At 33.0% G+C, this 20,552-nt stretch overlaps 1 protein-coding gene across 1 annotated transcript in view; it reads right to left on the bottom strand.

Annotated features, from left to right (window-relative positions):
• Positions 1 to 16,016: 16,016 nt before the first annotated feature.
• LOC129230349 (C-Maf-inducing protein-like) overlaps positions 16,017 to 20,552 on the bottom strand; it is a 93,402-nt gene continuing 88,866 nt past the window's right edge. Inside the window, exons 18-19 of the mRNA XM_054864747.1 lie at positions 19,703 to 19,773; positions 16,017 to 16,076 (exon numbers count right to left, since the gene is read on the bottom strand). Coding sequence (XP_054720722.1) covers positions 16,017 to 16,076; positions 19,703 to 19,773 — 131 coding nt within the window. The remainder of the gene's footprint in view (positions 16,077 to 19,702; positions 19,774 to 20,552) is intronic.

Below are 20,552 nucleotides of genomic sequence, written 5' to 3'. Positions count from 1 at the left end.
ATAGTCCAAAGAACCATGAACATTTGATGGATACAAGTTAGGTATAAATCACGAAAATATACCATTGCGGCTCCTAGTTTGTCGTTACCATCATCGTCACATGCTTAAAGCTATGTTTACACTGAAAATACCATGCCTTGCCTTCAATCTTCGAGTTGAACCGAACCATTGCTTCTTTCAGTCGTCTGGTCAGTGCTAATTTTATATTAGCTACAAGTTTGTTTGGCACTCTTGGCTTCCTTAAGAGGTTTTCCACCTCCAGCTCAGTCACTTCCTATGCCGGGCTGATGAGTTCTAATAAGCACGAAACTGCAGTCCTCGGCTGAAATGACTGAGCTGGCGGTGTATTTCACGTATGTTTATACTTATTCAGCATAATATAGACGTACTTTACAAACCAACTACTTGCAAAAAAAATTCTAGTTTATTCTGCGCCACTAAAAATTGCGAATTTGAGTGGATATATATATTTTTAATTTTACGACGATTTTCGGAATGCAGTTGAAGATTACTGAATAAGTGTATACTTGAATCAACAAGTTAACTTCTCTGAAAGTCACGGTCAACGATTCAGGAAAACTATTTTCATACAAAGTTCTGTGATCTTTTTACGGCAAAAAATATACCAATGGTTATTAAGCACAATGTTACCACCCCTAAGCCAGGGATAAGGCTGAACTACGTGCACTGTACCGACAGCCTGGTTATCCGGGTCACTCATCAGCTAACCATTGCACCATAAAAAGTAATGGTTAGCTGATTATTACTTACTTTGCAGATTCATCATGAGCACTTCAGTTTGAAAACAACATGCTCATATCCACACCGTAAATTAGAAAGAAAAAACGTAATACAAATAATAATCACATTAGAATGCATGGGAATTCAATGACTTAAAAGTGCCATGGATTTGTTTTGTCATTAATCAAACAATCTAATTTATGCCTAGTGATGCAAAGGCATAATACCCTTTCCGAAGCAGTAATTGTCGAATTGGGTACCCAGCCATGTCTTTCCGAAGCATAATAACTGTCCACACCTCGACTCCATTACAAGCGATAATTGAGGAATACATTAAGATGCACTCTGCCACCACCCTTCTGGAATGCACCCTGTTACCTACCCTCCCGACTTGTCGTCACAAAACTGTATGATAGCAAAATCAGGACTCATCACCCTTTTGGAATGCACCTAGCCTCAGGATATCATAAAACCACCATGAGGGCGCCTAAAACATATCCTCTCAAAGTCAAGGCCCAAACGCCTTTTTTCATTATCTTATTCAGACATCAAAACGCTAAAATACCGCAAGTTGCCACCATGAAAATTATCACAAGTGCATTAATCAAAATAGTAATAAAAATTAAAAAGAAAAAGAAGTACCACCATCATATAATCATCCAATGGCGACAATAATTTTCAACTTATATAGCAAACAATTTATCGAAGAGTCTCAAAAATACATCGACAAAAAATTACTGATTATTGGATCAACGTAATTTTTCACAGCTTTGGGTACGCCTATTATTAAGGCAGACAGGATTCAACGCTGCGGTATATAATTAAATAAAGCTACTGCAAACAGAGGTGTTGATTTTGAGTTTTTATATATGGGCATCGTTTCAGGTAGCAGGGAAACGCTTTTTAGGTGTGACTGAACAGCTGCTGAGCTACCGATTAGTGAGCCGCCTAATAATACGACCGATTAACTTCGAAAGCCATGGGCTTTCATCACCAAGTAGAAAATTATTCTAAACAGTGCCAAAGATGGAAGTAAAAATAAATGGCTAGTTGTAAGAGGCAACTGAATGAAATTTTTAAATTGCATTTTTTTTTTATCGCCAAGTATAAGTTCGTTACTCATCTTGAAATTTCATCACTGACAGAAGATGAAAATCAATAAAGTAATTGCATTTTTTATCATTTGGGAAACTATTGAATGAATAACATTTTTAGATCATTTTTCATACCTGATACGTCAGAACACTTGACATTAGAAGTTTCGTATCACCTCGGTTACAATGTAATAAATAACGTGTACGTAAGTTTAGCTTTCACACAAGTTTTACCTAATACCTTCGAATTAAAAGTTCTTTCGTATTTTCGTTTGACTTCTTAATATACAGTATTGACCGTGAGTGGGTCGTAGAGGTCATTTTTGTGTCACTGTAATGTAAAAATAAGAAAGCAAGAGAAACATTTGGTCGGTTTGGCTTCCCGTCGCATGCTTTGTTTGAAGTAAGGCCACTATATAAAGGGGGCTGACTCCTCCGACATTTTGGTTACAAAATTGTCTCGTTACGAAATTAGTATTTGCACAAAAGCCTGGTTGCATAAAACTGGTGCCCAATCTTTAGATGTGTAGCCTGAATGATGTTTGGTTATTTATTCTGTAAATGAAGAAGATTTAGTTAAAACAAATTAAAAACAAAAAAGGGGTGAAAATGAGGTTCATTACAGTAAACATTTCCCGATACAATTTTGTTGCATTTGTAAACTAAGTTAACTTTCTAGATATACTTTAAGGGACATTTTACTCAACTTATCATCAATTTCTTTACGACATAGCAACCAGCGAGTATTATAACGCATTTATAAATACTAGAAACAAGATTGGATCCAAAGTTGTCTTGGAACCAAAATGTCGTATAGGTCGGCCTGTCCTTTTTAAGGGGTTCTGCTTTGAAGGAATATAGGATTTGTTGTCTTTGTTATAATATCAACTTCACCGCATTTTGCAAACTATAAAATTTAGTTAAATACTGAGGCATAACCATTAATGAAAACGACGGAAGAAATCTCTTGAGGAAAAGAAATAGGGAACATTTTGAGACAAGAAAGAGTTACGTGTCCAATCTTTGCACCACTTTATGAACTTAATAAAGGAATTCTATTAACAATATTTGTTTTGCTAAAATATCATTTATTCGTGAAGTTCAAAATGAAAATACCGGTACTATATGTGAGTCGACAATGGCTGAAATTGCAGAGGTATGGCCGCAGAGAACTAAGGCGGGCCCCTTGTCAGTTATCTCGCCGAGCCCTCCCACCCCCAAAAAAGAAAATGGAGAAAAGATGAACAAAAGAGGGTAAAGAAGAAAAGGGGTAAAAAGAAAAGAAAAGGGGAAAAGAAGAAAAGTGGGGGGAGGAGAGGAAAAAAACCAAAGCAATTAACATTATTTTAAGTGACACAACAACACTTCACTTAATCTTTGCGTTTTGTCTTTTTCGGGTTTTTTCCCCCTTTTTCTTTCTTCTTTTGTTTTCTTTCTTTCTTTCTTCTTTCTTTCTTTTCTTTTTTTTTTTTTTTTTTTTTTTTTGCGTCAGTGTTACCGGGCCCCTAGTATTCGACTAAGCTGACATGGCCTCTCGTCGGGCCTGTGCAAAGGTCGCTTTTCAAAAAACCGAGTCAACATGAATTAAAATGCATATTCTCCGTCGGGGTAAAATTCCTGCCTATAGGTAAGGTTTTGAAAAGGCTAGAAAATGTTACGATAAATATCGAGATCTTTCTAAGCTCTACAAAGGACGAAGAAGGGAGAAATGATAAAAATCAACAACACGAAATTTAAAATTAACGCATTGAAAAAATTTTCTTTTTCAATGTCGCATATTTAAATGCACACATTTTCCCGCTTGTAAATGTGTAAATAACATATTTCACTTGTTGAACAGATTTCCATGAAAAATCAAAGATTAGAACTCACGCTCAATCTCCAATGACATTCCCTCAAGATTTAAATGTAGACAAGTATGAAAATGTTGAACTATTTTTGTTCCCCTCTATAGAAGGGAACAAACAACTTTGGGTTTGTGTATGGATACAGGCATAGTTACGATCCAGTATCAATCACAAAACTGTCCAAATTTTTGTACCTATTTAATCAAGAATCGGAATGATATGGAGTTTCTGATAGAGCATCTGCTTAAAGTGAACTGCTTAAAATGTGAAGTGCATGTGAAGTATCTCCTTAACACTAGAAAGACGGAGGGGCCTGTGTGGCCCCTCGCGTAGTTTGTTGTTTAATAACTCGGATAATGTCTAACGGAACTTAATGGAATTTTCTGACTTTTTATTATATGACACTATTTGAATGCTTGTTTAATCATTTAATCATTCGCCTCATAGTACTGTTAATATTGATCCTTATACCTAGAAAGACGGGAGGGGCCACAGTGGCCCCTAAGCATTTTGACAATTAAAAAATTTATTTTTTTCCTTTCTCCTAATTGTTGTAGCATAAAAAAATGCCATTCACTCTGGTTTAACCTGTAACTTCCTCTTTATGCAGCCGGTTGGATATCCAAATGCTATAAACAGTACCGACTGCTTACCATCCTAACGGTGGCCATTGCTCTTAGAAAGGAAAACTAATTCAACCTTTTGCCCGGTATAGAGAGAAAAACTAAAAATAATTAAGTACTATGTCTTTATTTAGTCATGAAAGAAGGTGTATCAGGCATGTGGACTCCCTCAGGAAGAATTTTTAAAAGAATTCACTCCAAAAATGGGTAGGGGCCACACTGGCCCCTTCAGTCTTTCTAGGTATAGAGAAAATGTCAGTCGTTCTAGTGTTAAAGTGAATAAAGATAACCTAAAACTGCTCGGTCGATAAATGACGAAGTGAAATCCCAACAGACCTTTTTTGAGTCTGAATATTACACTTAGTGCTAGAATAATTTAATGATGACCGCTTACAAAATCAAAAGCTTGATCTGACCTTGGCTTACTTTGATCATACAAATTTCCCACTTAAAAACCGAAAGTAAAAAAAAAATCGAAAAAAATTTGTTTTTATGAATTTTTATAAAACGATTATTTTTCAGCTATACTAGCCACTTGTGGCACCGGCAGATATGAATAGATTTCGATGGGAGAAGTAAGTCAACTACTAATATGCCTAAAACACGACTTTCCCACAACGCGCTAAAAATAAAGGAGGAAAGATTTTTTTTTTTTTTTAATTTTAAACAATTGATCATTTTTCGAGTAGCTTAGGTCATCGGAAAATGTTTGAATTTCGATGAAAAAAAGATTTGAACTGACCTAAAGCACAACTCTCCCACCCCACGACAAAAGTCAATTCGAAAAAAAAAAAAAAGAAATGTTTCTATACTTTTTACTTCACCCAAGCTGTCATGAGTTATATTGAGTTAGCTCGAATTGGAGGGGAAAACTTACCGTTTCTTAAACTTTTTGTCATTTTTATTAACACTTCATCTTATTGCTATTGGTTAAAATTAAACGTAGCTTATTAGATTAATTTTCGAACTTTATCTGGGATTTTTTAACAGAAAAGACAATATAGTTAAAAGTTTTATCAGTTTTAATTTTATATATATACACTATACAGCAGATCACATGGTGTGAGGTTTGCTTTAAGCAAAAAGCATTACATTTATGTTATAAAGTATTTATTAATCAACAAATAACAAAGATTTAGGGCAGACAAAACAAAAGAGAGCGATTTGAATGAATCACGACAAACAAGCCCTTAATTGCCGATATAAACAAATAATTCTCGATATAACGACCCATGCTTTCCGAGTCTTATATACTGATTTTTGGTGCAAAACTTGCTTTGTTTAGTGAGTCTTGAAAAAACAGCATACTTCTCACAGCAGCTCTGCGCATAAATAAATTTTCCAAACAAAGGCAATTAGTTGGAGCAACATGCCTCGTTATTACAACATTTTCACGTAACGACACTCCTTATTACAACTTATTCCACACAATGACTTTCATTGAAACAATATATTTTAAAAAGCGACGATCATAACATTTGCAATTTAGAATTTAACGGCAATCAAGAAATAAAATTTTCATTATAATGACACTTCACAAAATGTACTTAAGGCAATAAAAGGGGTTGACATGGGAATGGAAGCAACCACTGAATAATAGTTGATTTTTAGTTGATGCAAAGAAACTAATTTGATTAAAATTTATCAATTCACCGAATTTATCTATTTGAAGTTATTTGACTTGGATTTTTACAATTAAATACTCTTCATTAACCTTTTTTTTATGCTATCCCCCCTTCCCATTTCAAATCTTCAATGGCGTTTCAATAAGGTTTCTCCATGCAATAATATGACATACACATTTTGGAAACACATAAAAACACGAACAACTAATATAATTTTTACTTTATTTTGAGAAACAAAACTACATTCTTAATTGTCTCAGAAATCATATATGTTACTGTCGAAATCTTAATTTTAGAAGCATTGACGTCAATTCATCGTTTTGAATCCATTAATGACAAATATTGAGAACAATTTACTTTAATTTTGGAAAGGATTTACTATGAAATATGACCTTAGGACTAGTTTACAGTTGTAAAGAATATCTGATGAAGTGATGAGTTGTTTTTCTTGTCACTAATGTTTCTTGAAAAATATTTTATAACAAGTAATCAAAGAAAATTCATATTTTATATCTTTTATTATCTCGGAAAATATATGTTGCAGTAGAAATCTTAATTTTAGAAGCACTGACGTCAGTGCACCGTTTTGAATCCATTATGACAAATATTGAGAGCACTTCTATTCTATTCAAGAGTCACAACTGACTACAACTGTATTTATGTCGAGGACTGCATACTAAGTGCCTTGCCTCCATTATTTTATATACCGATAGATGGCAGCACCATCACCGGATCGAACAGTTAATGAGAATTTAGAACTAGTCCAAGAGCTAATAGCTACCTGGTGCTAGCACCCCCAGAGGTATGAGAGCACTTCGGTTTCATTTTTGAAAGGATTTATTATGAGACATGATCTTGAATCAGATGCCTTGATTTCAAAATTAAGTATCTTTATAGCAAAGATCGGTAGAATTATGCGGCAAATTGTACATTTATTAGCAAAATGTAAAAATCGTGCACAAAAGTTAAGAAAATTTAGTTACGAAAATCGTCAGCTGTTGGCGCTGTAATTACAAGGACCTATCAATAGCCTTTATAATCTGATTCGAAGTATAAAGCGATCAGTACGACTGTTGGATAGAGAAAAGAAGCTAAGAAAATGAAATAATGTATTCCATTGAAGAACGTGTGTTTTTGGTACTGGAATTCGACCGTTTACAACACTATCCAGCAACACGTCGCAGCTTTCAAAACCGATTCAATGTTCTAATGAACGTTGCATTAAACTTTTGGAACAATTTGTCAGCAATCAAGTAGCGTTGGATTATTGATCAGTTATCGGTTGGTTTTACTGATAGAGGAATAGATTGGCCTCTATGTTCTCCCGACCTGACTACTTGTGACTTTTTTCTGTGGGGCGCATTGAAAAACAGTGTATGTGGAAACAATCCCGCTATTCTAGATGAGCTTGAATCGTTGATTGGTATTGCATATGATTTCGTTTCTGTTGAGACATTGCAAGACGTCATGTCAAATTTCATTTTTCGTTTACGCTACGTTATTGCTTCGAACGGTGAACACTTTGAAAAAATTGTATTCTGATTGCAAAAATTGCTTCACACTTTATTGGGTTTTTTCATATATCCTTTCAGAGAAAGTGTTTTCCGCTCAGAGCGCCATCTGTTGACGATTTCCGTAACTTAATTTTCTAAACTATTGTGCGCCATTTTTACTGTTTTGCTAATAAACATACAGTTTACCGCATAATTCTATCGGTCTTTGTTGTAGAGATATTTAATTTTGAAATCAGGGCTTATTCACTGATCACCCTGTATCTGTAATGTATATTTTTTATTTGTTTTGATTTGAGGAAAGAAAACGGTACTTTTACTAAAGAGATGGGAGGGGAACATTTCATTTAGTAAGGGCAATAAAAATTTAACCCTGAAAATTTGACTTTTTTCTTTTTTTTTTTTTTGAAATCTGTAAAATTTATTGAATTCCGTAATACTTTATAATAAGTGTAGGAGTAAAGCATTTTCTTCCTTTTTTTATCCTTGCTTCTCTTTTGCTTTCTTTTTTTTATTTGTTTGATCGATTTAAAGACTCTAACGAATTAATAACTTCATTAGAGTTTTTTAATGGACACAAGAATAAAAAAATGGCTCCAAATGAAAATTAATTAAAAAACAGAATTGAATAATAATAACAATAATAACTTGCAAATTGCTTGTATTAAATGTGGAAAGGAACCAACTCTTTTTTCTTCAAAGCGTTTTATTAATCACTTACTTTATTCGAAAACTTTTTTTTTCTTCTTTTCAAGGCTTACTCTTGAAAATTGGATTTTCAAAAATTGCAAAAACAACACAAGAAAAGGAAACGTGATGGAGTAAAATAATTCAAAATGACGTAGTGGAAAAGCTTTGAGAATGTGTGGCTGTTTCTTCTTAGCCTTTGAAAAACTGCATTTTGAAGATGATTTAATAACTCTAAACAAAAAAAAATCTCAATGCAATTTATTATGGGTAAAAGTTTTTTACTTCCCACAAAACACAGTACACAACCAAAATTGAAATGAAACAAAATTCCTGAGCAATGTAAAGCTTACAACCATAAATACATTTGCGAAGTGATTATGAAAAAGAGCAACATCTTTTGAAAATAAAATAAAAATAGTAACACACTTAAATAATGTGTTGGGGTTCAGTAAAAATCAAATATCAGTAAGAAAAACAACGTGTTTGCATATAGTTATTTTTAGAGGTATTTGTGACTACAAACATTTTTTAAAACAAATATCCACACATGAATATAATGCGTGTACTCATAAGTTAGTCACACATGAACATATCTTATGTACTCACAGGGGCGTGCACAAAAATTTTGGGGCCCGTCACAAATGACTTTTGAGGGCCCCCTTCATATTGTTAACCCTACTCCCAACATATATTCGACCCTCTTTTTAAAAATCTCAGGTCACCTTCAAGTTCGAGCCCGGGCCAACAGGTGTCCTTTCTCTCCCCCCCTCCCCTCCCCTCCCCTTGCACACCTCTGTGTGCTCATAAGTAAGTCACATATGAAAATATCTTATGTACTCATAAGTAAGTCGCATATGAACATATTGCGTGTATTCATAAGTCAGACGTAATAAATAAGTCGCATGCAAACATCGTATGTACTCATAAATAGGCGTGTTGAAAACCAATGGCAAATGTAAATCAATATATTAATGACTTCAATAATGTTTTTCTTCAGTGAAGAGTGCGACAAAGAAACATGTTTTGGACATGCCAAGTGAAACGTTTGTCTATGGGTCTTGAAATAAATATTTATTTTTCTCACTTGACAATTTTATATTTTGACCTATTTATTATTAACAGTTTGATCGATCAAAAGTTTATTGTTAATAACGGTTCCACATCATATAATTATCCATCAGGCTTTCAAGAGCTTATCATGTACCTTCCTATCAAATGTTTATTTGTGGATTTAAATTTCCTTGAGTACTATAGGAAATTGTTTATTTACGATATTTACGACATGCAAAACATGTCGTCGCCTCTGAGCAACAATAGGATATCCTACTGTTATTCTGAGTCTTGGATATCTTACTCAACAGTAAGATTCTGAGACGACGATATGCGAACTTATACAAAGGTTTTTTTTCAATATCAATAGCTTATCAAGTAATCGTACATAATAATATCTATAACTTATCAAGTAATCATGTGTGATAATATCTATTGCTTATCAAGTAATCGTTTGTGATAATAACAATAGCTTATTAGACAATCATGTGTGATATTATCTATAGTTTATGATGTAATCATGGGTGATAATATAAAAAGCTTATCTTCACCATTGACATCCCCCCTAGTGCCCAGGCATGGAGTTTATCAAAGTTTCACATCGATTAATCACACACAGTAAGTTGTAAGAACCTTTATGAGTAAACCTATTTGTTCAGCTTAACGCTCTGAAGACACTTTATGTTCATATTTAACTAAATCTTTATTAAATCCGTATTTAACTAAACCTTTATTAAACTGTTAGGTTCTCATAATAAAGGTTGGAAAATGAGATTTTGCTTCTAGAAGCGTCCCAAACGAAAATTTTTGGAGGGTAGAAATTTTTAATTTTGCCAAATGGAACTCTAAAATTTGAGGAATGATAAAATATGGGTATGCGCACATAAGTACATCAAATGAAAAGGAATATTCGGATCTTTAAAAATTGCGATGATGCAATTTTTTTTTTTTTTAAATTTGCCGAATCAATATACAAGATTTGCCGAATAAGGAGTTTGTTGGGAGGTCACAGCGACGTCCCGTAACCTCCCATCAGGGCGCCCCTGTTTAATTCATACACAAACGACATTAACGTATAAATGAGTACATAAGAAACTTACAGGCGCAAAAGACACTAACTTACTTAACGCAAAATACATACACGAGAAAACCAAATCCATAACTTTTCAAATAATGCATACGAACCTACACAGAAGCAATAACAATTGTGACCAAGTTCAGTGTGGTGCATCTAGTTACAATTCATACTCAACGACTTTTGTATGTCACATAAATCCAGAGTGCTGGTAAAACACGCATAGCGTATACCAATTACATTATTAGTAATAAAGTACAGTTTATGATATCAACATGCCTCGACATGATTCCTCAATTTGCAGGAAACTTGGAATATTCCGTCTCTACATATGTTTCCCTCGAAAGCAGGTCTAATTCTAAGCAGGTAGTAATGCGAGTGTGGTATGTAAATGATGCGTAAAAACTTCAATGTAGTGGAATCAAATGGCAACTCGACCATTGATGGAAGATCCTTGTTTTGCTATTGTCCAATAAGAACGAATTAATATTGTAAGTTCCATAGCCGAAGAATAATACTTAACCAATTAACGCATTGTGCGGAAGTTATCAGCAAATTTGCACATGCCCCTGTCTGATTCGGGCATTCTAAAGCCCTGAATCGCAGAATAAGTAGCGAAGCGTCCGCCATCTTGGGGCTAAACGATGTTTTCTTCCTATGTCTGCTATGATGAAGTGGTGTGTTTTTCTTCTTGATTGTGTTTTCTTGTTAACTCAATGTAAATCCATAATCAAGAAATATTACTCAAGAAGTAAAATAAGCTACTTCATTATGGCAAACATAGGAAGAAAGCTGTATTTAGCCCCAAGACGGCGGATATGTCGCTAGTTCGTTCTTGTTTCTCGCGTTATTTTATTTCTAGTGCTCGTCTGAGTTTCGTTCTTCTCAAATAGATAGGCTAGTTCAGGTTTTCTCAACGGAGCCTCCTCCCCCCCCCCTTAGGGACCACAGAACAAATCAAGGAAGTCACAGAAAAATATACAAAAATAAGGAAGTTATGAGCCTCGGAAAGGGGGCAACAATCGAATTATATCTGTTTAGCAAAATCTTTTACATAAAAATAAAATATTACACGAATTTTGACCAAATTTATTACACATGTATAAATGACATAAAAATTATGTATCCCAAGCAAAATTATTGCACAAACCAGCAGGACTGTTTTGTATAACCCAAGTTAGTTCAAACCAAACAAGCCAGTTAAAACCAATTCGTTACAACGTTCCCGTTACAACGAATATAATTTGCAGTCCCTTGATGTTCGTTGCAACGGGATTTCACTGTATATTTACTATACGAAGGTGTCCCGAAAGGTTTTGGTGCTTATAAGGAGGCTACAAGTCAGAAAAGGTCGAGAAACCCCGTATTAGATTATTATTAAACTTACTATAGCTTGCACAACGATGCAACATTTTTCTTGCGTCAACCACGTTTTCTTGTGCAAAACATTTCTTTGGTGAGGAAAAGGTAACATATACATTTTCGTAGCCAAATTGAATTTTTTGCCATTATTATGCTTGTAAGTATGACAATTTAATTCAATCTGATTTTAATATGTAGAAATTCAAGATAAACTGGATATCAAATCGTTTACACTTTGTTTGCAAGATTATTTCTTCATGACTTCTGATGAATATGAATTTTACCCCCCCCCCCTACACTCCCTAAACCCTCCCCCTCTCAACTCGAATTGCAGAAAGTAACCTTTTTTTCCACACTCTTCTCCACCCCCCCCCTCCCAGGAAAAACTTGGAATGCTGGGCCTGTTTCCTTTAAGTAGTTTTTAACCGAAAAAAAGACAGATCGAATTGTACACCACACTGTGGAAAATTTACATTTTTACCGATGTACTTTCTAAATCTAGGTTCCCTTTCTACATAACTAAATTTTTGAAAGATTTCTTTCATCAATGGCCGGTTGCTCAAATGCCAACTTCCGTTTTTTTCATGTGTTTTATTAAAAATGTATCAACGTTTAATAATAAAATGTAACTTTTTCATTCATCACTACAACAAATATCAGCGAAATTAACACCGTTTTCATAAAATTATGCATTTTGATTTTCTCACATTTCATTTACAGCTGTGGATGAAGATGAGTTGATGCTGCAATGCACATGAAAAATCGCAAAAACATACATTGGATGCTTGACACTCTAATCTAAAACGAGTTAGCTGCCTCTGAAGGTATGGCTTGAACATTTCATGATAAAAAGGATTCGAATTTCAGTCACAGGAAAAAGAAATTTATTTTCGAAAGATAATGCGTAGCTGAATTGATTTTAGATCAGTTTTTATAAAAATAAGGAAAATGACAAGTTATTTCCTTTTACAAGATTTTTTATATATTTTTTTTTAAAATTTAAACTTGGATTCAAATGTTGCAGTTTTATCTCATGGGAAAACTATTTCTAACGCTGTTACAACTTAGAATTTGTAACTAAGACTAATGTTGTGCACTTTTTTAGCTGTGATATTTTATTTATTTTTAATTATGATTCATACATATTCTAATAAAAGTATCTTAAATATTTTAGTCAATGGCAAAAACATACCTACAGATAGAAAGAAAAAAAAGCTAAGGAATAAGTACATATTAATAAAACTGCGATTTGATTCAAAAAAAAACCAGCAATGTCAGGTTTCTTGTGACTAGGAAGCATTAACATTATAAAATTCACGACTGAAGATTAAAGTTTAAGCTTTGAAAAAAATGTGGTTGGAGTGTTCTTGAAAGATTTCATTTTGAGAACCCACTGATACCGTTCCTGGAATCTTGAATACAAACTTGATACTGACAATACAAGACAGGCCTGCCCATTACTGGTTGACTGCCCGTAACCTTATTTTAATTTAAATCTGCATTGCTTCGCGCATTATACATTGCATTTCAGACAACCGATTTCCACATCTCGTATGACGGTAACAAAAACCTGAATTCCCTTAAAGTGGTTTAATCTGTTCGCATTCTAAAATATCACATCTCTACGAATCTAAGACTTTTTTTTATATATTGTGTAAACAAAAGAAAACAATCATAATTTTATAAAAAGTTTATTTTCTTTCAATTAAAGCCTTCTCGAAATATAAACATGTTCTTACCCTCCTCCAATAAAATTACTTATCGATGCGCACGTGAAGGTTAGTTTAAATTATATGTAATAAAACGTTCAATTTAGTGTAAGCAAATGCAGTACTTAGTACAGTAGACGTTTGTTATAACGGCCCCTGTCGTCCAAACAAAACAAGTCGCTATAACGAGAGGTCCCTATAACGCAAATGTAGAAGATATTGCATGTTTTTCTTTCGTATTGAAAAATACTGGAATAACTTTTAAATAAAGAGGGATCAAAAATGTAAAAAAAATGTCTGATGCAAGATACGGTAGACCTTCGTTTTACGCGGGGGATACGTTCCACGGAAATGCCGCGTAAATTGAAACCGCGCAAATTGAGACCTAATAGTAGCTCTAAAATAGGGATTAGGTTCCGTAGATAAAAAAAATACTTCATTCTAGTATGACTAATTGCATAATAAGTTTAATGTGTACTTATATCGATTTTTATGCACAGCATGCTTAAAGAAAACAAACTAATTTCGTGTTCTGTTTATAAAGAAGAGCTGGCCATGATAGTCTTTTGGTAGTCATTAAGAATTTTTCTCTGTAATTCTTTGCAGAGCATTAACGCATCCATGATCGCTTGCGTTATTTGATATAATCTCTCTTCACTAACAAATCAGAAAGATCATTTCTAGTGTCTGGGAATGGTTCAAAATTTTCAATGTGAAAGTTTTTGGTTGTGTATCACCGAAGTCGGTATCCTCGTTGGTTTTTCGGCCTCCTTTGTCTCTCCTAAAAGCTCTTCTTCCGGTGAGTTCTGATCTGTATGAGTTTAATAACTTAACTTCTGGAAAGAGCTCTGGAACCAATCGCATAAAATGTCTCCAAGGGTACAAGTTCGGTTATTAGCAAGCCAAAATGCAGTTGATTACGTCTAATATCCAATCTATGGGAGTTTGGATTTTGAAAGGGAGGAAAATGTTATTTGGTTGCATTGCCGCATCCGCGTAAAACCGAAACTCATCCGCGTAAAATAAAATAAAGGTGTCAAATCTTAAACAGCGTATAAATCGCAACAGCGTAAAATAAACCCGCGTAAAACGAGGGAATACTGTATAATAAATCCTTCTCATAAGCTATGCATTACTTGAAAGAATACATTTAACGAAACAACACACTGAAGATAACTGACAGTATTAGTTATATTTTCAATTTAGAGATCATGCAGCATTTTGCAAAATACCTTGCCCCCGGTCCCCAGGTTCTTGCAAAATACCTAGCTTCAATCTTCGAGTTGAACCGCGCCATTGCTGCGGTCACTCGTCTGGTGTGCTAATTCTACATTCGCTACCAGTTTGTTTACTCCCTTGGCTCTTTTAAGAGGTTTTCCGCCTCCAGCTCATTTACTTTCTATTCTGGGCTGATGAGTGCTAAAAAGCACGAAACTGCAGTCCTCGGATGGAATAACTAAGCTGGAGGTGTATTTTAAGTTTAAGTATTAGAGATCATGATTTTACTCAACTCTGTTTGAGATTGTTTTTCAAACTATCAATTTCTCCCCGTATTTAGATATATTATAGAAGCTTTCTGCTCTTTCGACTTTTTCCTTTAAAAAAAACTTCATAATGTCTATATGATTTATCATAATGACTCTCATCAATTTTTTGAACCTTTCATCATCAAATAACTCTTTTCAATGAAAAAGTTTTTCTTTAGAAACGTAAATCGGTAAGGATTTGTTTTTGAATAGAAGTATTGAGAATCGAAATAAGTTGTAACAACATTTTGGACGTAATATTGGAATGAACGATTCAGATTGGACAATCTAATGGACGTGAAAAAAGTAAATAAATAAATGTATGGAACGACAAACAGGACTTCATACAACGGTCGCTATATAGCGAAAGGGTCGAAGTAATGGGAGGTCGTTCTAAAGAGCTGTGCATTCAGAAATATATCTATTTCTTTTTTTTCTTTTTTACAAAATCTGTATACCTATATGTGTATTTGTTTATGTTTAGTACAATTTAAATACTATTAAAATAAATTCCTTTTAGTTAATCTGAAAGTTCGAATCCTTGAAAAGAAAAGTAGCACATCCAAAGAAAACATAAAATTAAAACATGAGAAATGACATTGTGCACTCCACACTTGTTCAATTTCACGGCATTTGTATAAAATTTGTCTGAGATAGAAACATTTTAAATTTTTAAGCGTTGATTTCAAGACATTCCATTATTCAACAGAAACAAAAATTTAAAATCTTGTTTATGTTGAAGAATTTTCTTATTTCAAACATGTTCTCAAAATCTTTATCTTCTAGGCATTCTTCTAGAGGCCAAATCACCTTCAGTCTGGCTTCCAAAATTCTTTTCCGGTCTCAGTCGTGAAGAACACATTGTAATTTACTTTTTTTATAATACCACATATTAAATGCACGATGGAAAAATCTTACAAATGATGACATTTATCTGAGAGAAAAACATTTTATGGCGGTATTCTCTAGTCTTGATTTTGTGGCGCCATCTAGTATGTTAGTTTGAAAATAATAGTTTCTGATGAATATTTTATATTAATGCATGTATAATATCACCATGGATTTGAAATAGTAACAAGAGTGAGTTTTCTTTCATCCAATAAAAGTCTTTCAATAAGTTTGAAGTTGGAAAAAAAGCTCATAATAACACATTCATTAGTCGTCTAAAAACCCCAGGCGTCTGTGTATCTCACATCGCACTCTTGTAACACTGGTAGTGTCCTCTGAAATGAGAATGAATCATTAACAACATTTTTTTTTTTAATTTAATGTGTTAAAAAAATAAATAATGCTAACAAAGAATGGTTCTAAAGTTGAGAAATTCAAAATCTTTACTATTTCAAATAGAGTTCAATATGTTTTTCCTTTGAAAGACTAATTGTTTTTATTTGCATTCATTTGTATATATTTTTTAATAAAGATTTGCTGCATTTTAGGGGATAGCAAACCAAGACATCCTTTTACCAAACTACGCTGTGCAATTGATAATAACTGCACTACAAAGCAGAAAACATTTTTGTAGAAAATCCATCAATAATATGTTCTCTTTTTCCCTTCTCCTTTTCTTTATCTTTTTTTTTATTTATTTATTTATTTGTTTCAGTGTTAGTACTTTTCTGTACTTTGTAACGATTTATTTCCTACGCTATATGTTTACTTTAGTGATATTTGAAACAGTTAAAAAAGTAAAGTATTTAATTTCTCAAACAATCGATTTCCCCCCATAATTTTCGGTGAAAGATCCGATTGAAAAATTATTAAAGCTATTCCTGTTGATTTACATTCAGTTCCTAGCAGAAACACGTTATTTTTCTCCTTTCTTTACATCTTATCTGCTTTTACTTGTATTAGCACTAGTTTATATTTCGAAACGATTTGATTTCCTTTACTGGGTGTACAACATTTTAGTGAAAGTTCAATGTAAAACATTTAAAAAATCCATGAGCATTGAATTTTACTAACTGTCGATTTTTCTCATCCTTTTCTATAAACAATTCAATTTCAGAATCGTTAAAGTTTTATTTTCTGATTGATTTTCAGTCGGGTCTTTTGTCGGATGTCTTTTCATCCATAAGCTCATTATTTTTTGCATTGAAAAAGGCGTTCCCTGTAACGTCAAAACACGTGTCTGCTGTGATTTGCAAATTTGTGCTTCTTCTAACGTTGCTTTGTCTTACTTTACTGATTTTCAGTATTCCGTTAAATGCCATCTTGTCAGTTGTAAACTGAATCATCATCTATTCAACTGAATCAAATATAATTATACGTCCGAAAAATCTGATGAGCATTTATTTTTTTACTCAACTGATCTTTCCTCATGCTTTTTGATCAACAATCTAGTTGTAAAAGTGTAAAAGTTACCCTTGCTAATTGGTATTCAGCTATAGAATAAACATTTATTTTTTTTCTCATCAATTCTTTAACTAAATTGAATGTAATTATACTTTAAAAAATCGTATGTGTGAGCAATTAATTTTTCAAACAACCGATTTTTCCTGATACTTTTAGACATGCAATCCAAATGCAGAATTTTTAAAGTTATACTAGCTGATCAATAAGCAGTTATTAGTTATACATAATAAATAATTATTTAATCAAATTCTGTCTCATCAATTCAAAACTGAATCATCATCAGTTCTGTAACTGAACCAAATAGAGTTATGCACTCAAAAAATCCCAATGAGCATTAAACTTTTCGCACAATCGATTTTCCTCATGTGTTTCTATAAACAATCTAAGTGAAAAATTGTATAAGTTAACTTGCAGATTGATATTCAGCTATAGAATAAACATTAAAGAGCATTTTATAACTGAGTATTATCTTTTTGATTCTATAACTGAATCAGTATCAATTCTATAACTGAACCAAATGCAGCCATATTTTTAAAAAATCCGACTTTAACATTTAATTTTCCAAACAACCGATTTTTCCTCATATTTTTCGATAAGCGATCTCATTGCTTATCGAAAAATATGCTCGCTGCTTATCAAAAATATGCTATGAGTTGCTGACGTTATATTTGCTTAATGATATTCAGCTACAAGATATACATTACTGAACATTCTGTAATTAAATGTTATCTCATCAATTCTATAAACGAATCATCAGTTCTATAACTGAATCGAATGCAGTCATACATTAAAAAAATCCGATTTTAACATTTAATTTTTCAAACAACCGATTTTTCCTCATATTTTTCGATAAGCGATCTCATTGCTTATCGAAAAATATGCTCGCTGATTATCAAAAATATGCTATGAATTGCTGAAGTTATGTTTGCTTAATGATGTTCAGCTACAAGATATACATTACTGAACATTCTGTAATTAAAGTTATCTCATCAATTCTATAAACGAATCATCAGTTCTATAACTGAATCGAATGCAGTCATACATTTAAAAATCCGATTTTAACTTTTAATTTTTCAAACAACCGATTTTTCCGCATATTTTTCCGAAAAACGATCTCATTGCTTATCAAAAAATATGCTATAAATTCCTTAAGTTATAGTTGTTGATTGATATTCAGTTATAAGATATAAATCATAGAATATTCTATAATTAAATGTCAACTCATTATTCTCTAACTCAGTGGTGCCCCTCTTTTCTCCACCCGAGGGCCGCACCTCGTATTAAAAGAATTCTCGCGGGCCAGAACACATGTAAAATCTAAAAATATTTAAAACATTTCTAAATAACATAGGGTAAGAAAATTAAAAACTAATTATCGTTGTCATCATTACTTGATGCTTCTTCTATTAATTGCATCTATTTTCAGGAAACAATTTGGTTCAAATTTGAAACATTGCCCTGAATCGTGCTTTTCAATTTGTAGCATTTAATCCAGTGCTTCCCAACCCGGGGGAATTACCCCCGAAGAGGTAAAATTGAATTTTCCGAGGGGTAAAAATGAGTACGTTGATTGAGTCATTGGTCAATCATAAACCGAAATTATTAAAAAACATTTGTATCAAATCTAACTGCCTGTAATCGTCAGTAATTTACAAAAAAAAAAAAAAAAAAACTGTCTCATTGACTACTTCTTAATTTAACAACAAATCACTAAAAAACATGTATTTTTTTTGTCTGAATGATTAAAATTAATTAAAACTTTTTTTTTACTATTTGTAGTTTATATATATATATATATATATAAAGGTATAATAACGCTAAGTTAATTTGCTTTTAGACTAAACTTATATTTTATAGGGGGGGGGGGCGGCAATTGCTAATTTTAGCCTTATTTATTAATAGTCTGAAAAACTTCGGGAACAGCTGATTTAATCAAAACAACTGGCCCCTCGGATTAGTTTTGCAAGCCGGATGTGACCCGTCGACCGTAGGTTGGGACCACTGCCCAACTGAATCATCATCCGTCCCGTAACTGAACCAAAAACAGTAATATTTTCGAAAAACACGATTAGCATTACATTTTTCACACAACCGATTGATCCTATGCTTCTCTATAAGTGATCAGATTGTTATTCTTGCTGATTGATATTCAGTTTCCAAACGTAAAAGAAAGGGAAAACATACTATCAAAAAGTTTCATATCTATCAAAATGTCACGCATAACACCTGTATTCGAACCCTCTTTTAGAAAATATATGGATAGCAAAAAACCATCAGGACACCTCTGTGCTCTTTATAGACACAAGGTAATTAATTTGATGGATCTTACATGTAAAATTGCGCGCGCAACCCATAATTATCCACCGAATGAAACTTATCATTATGCTTGAATTGTGAACATTGAGTTATTTAAAGTTGCCATTTATATTCATATCTGAAACAGTGTTTAATTGCACGTTAAAGATTGTGTTTCTAATTCACTGAGAATGAATGTTACCTTAAGCCCTTCGAACGTCTCTGGAGTTAGACTCGTACTATTTAAATTCAGTTTTCTTAAGCTCTTCATTGCTGGAGAAAGAAATAAAAGACACTTATTCACTTTATAAAAATATATGAAAATACAGTAACACACTTTCAATTAGGTTTTGCTTTTAGTCGTAAATACATAAACCTTCGATTAGCCAAAATGATCGAGACAAGTCCTTCTTTCGGTAAATCGATAATGGGGGGGGGGGGTCTTTCAGTCAAAAGTACTACTTTTAGTCATTGAAATGGATAGAATGAGCAAAAAATATCACATAGACCCAGAAAATACTTTTATTTTCCCAAACAGTTTTTTTTAAATTATTTTTTTGAAATGTCCGATTTTGAAAAGAAGGCGTGGTCTTCATGACGTCACAAATGATGCATTTTGGCGCATCTTTCTACCAGGGTTCCACGTTATGATAATCAAGCAGTGAATTAAAATTGCGCTCTGCGCTTGCTATCTACCATAACGTTGCCAATACACGTGAGTAAAGATGCGAATAAAATATTTTGTTCTGTGAATGTCAACATTGAATGACATTTCATTATCTGTGATGTCAGACGACAGAAGTGTAAACAATGAAAGCGCAAAGATTTAAGTAATATTTTAAAAATATTAAACTTAAATAAATTATTTAAAAAATGGTCTGATCCTATGTTTTTAAGCATGCTCTTTCAGAAAAAAATACTTTTAAAATTTGACCCCATTCTGGATAAAAGACAGCAACTAAAAATGAATTTCAAGTGATATCAGAAAATTGAATAGAGTCTACCAAAATTTTAAAAGTATTTTTTTTTTTTTCTGAAAGAGCATGCTTAGA

The sequence above is a fragment of the Uloborus diversus genome, chromosome 9 (genome assembly GCF_026930045.1).
Source record: "Uloborus diversus isolate 005 chromosome 9, Udiv.v.3.1, whole genome shotgun sequence".
Taxonomy (NCBI): Eukaryota; Metazoa; Arthropoda; class Arachnida; order Araneae; family Uloboridae; genus Uloborus; species Uloborus diversus.
This window is presented reverse-complemented; position numbering and strand designations above follow the sequence as displayed.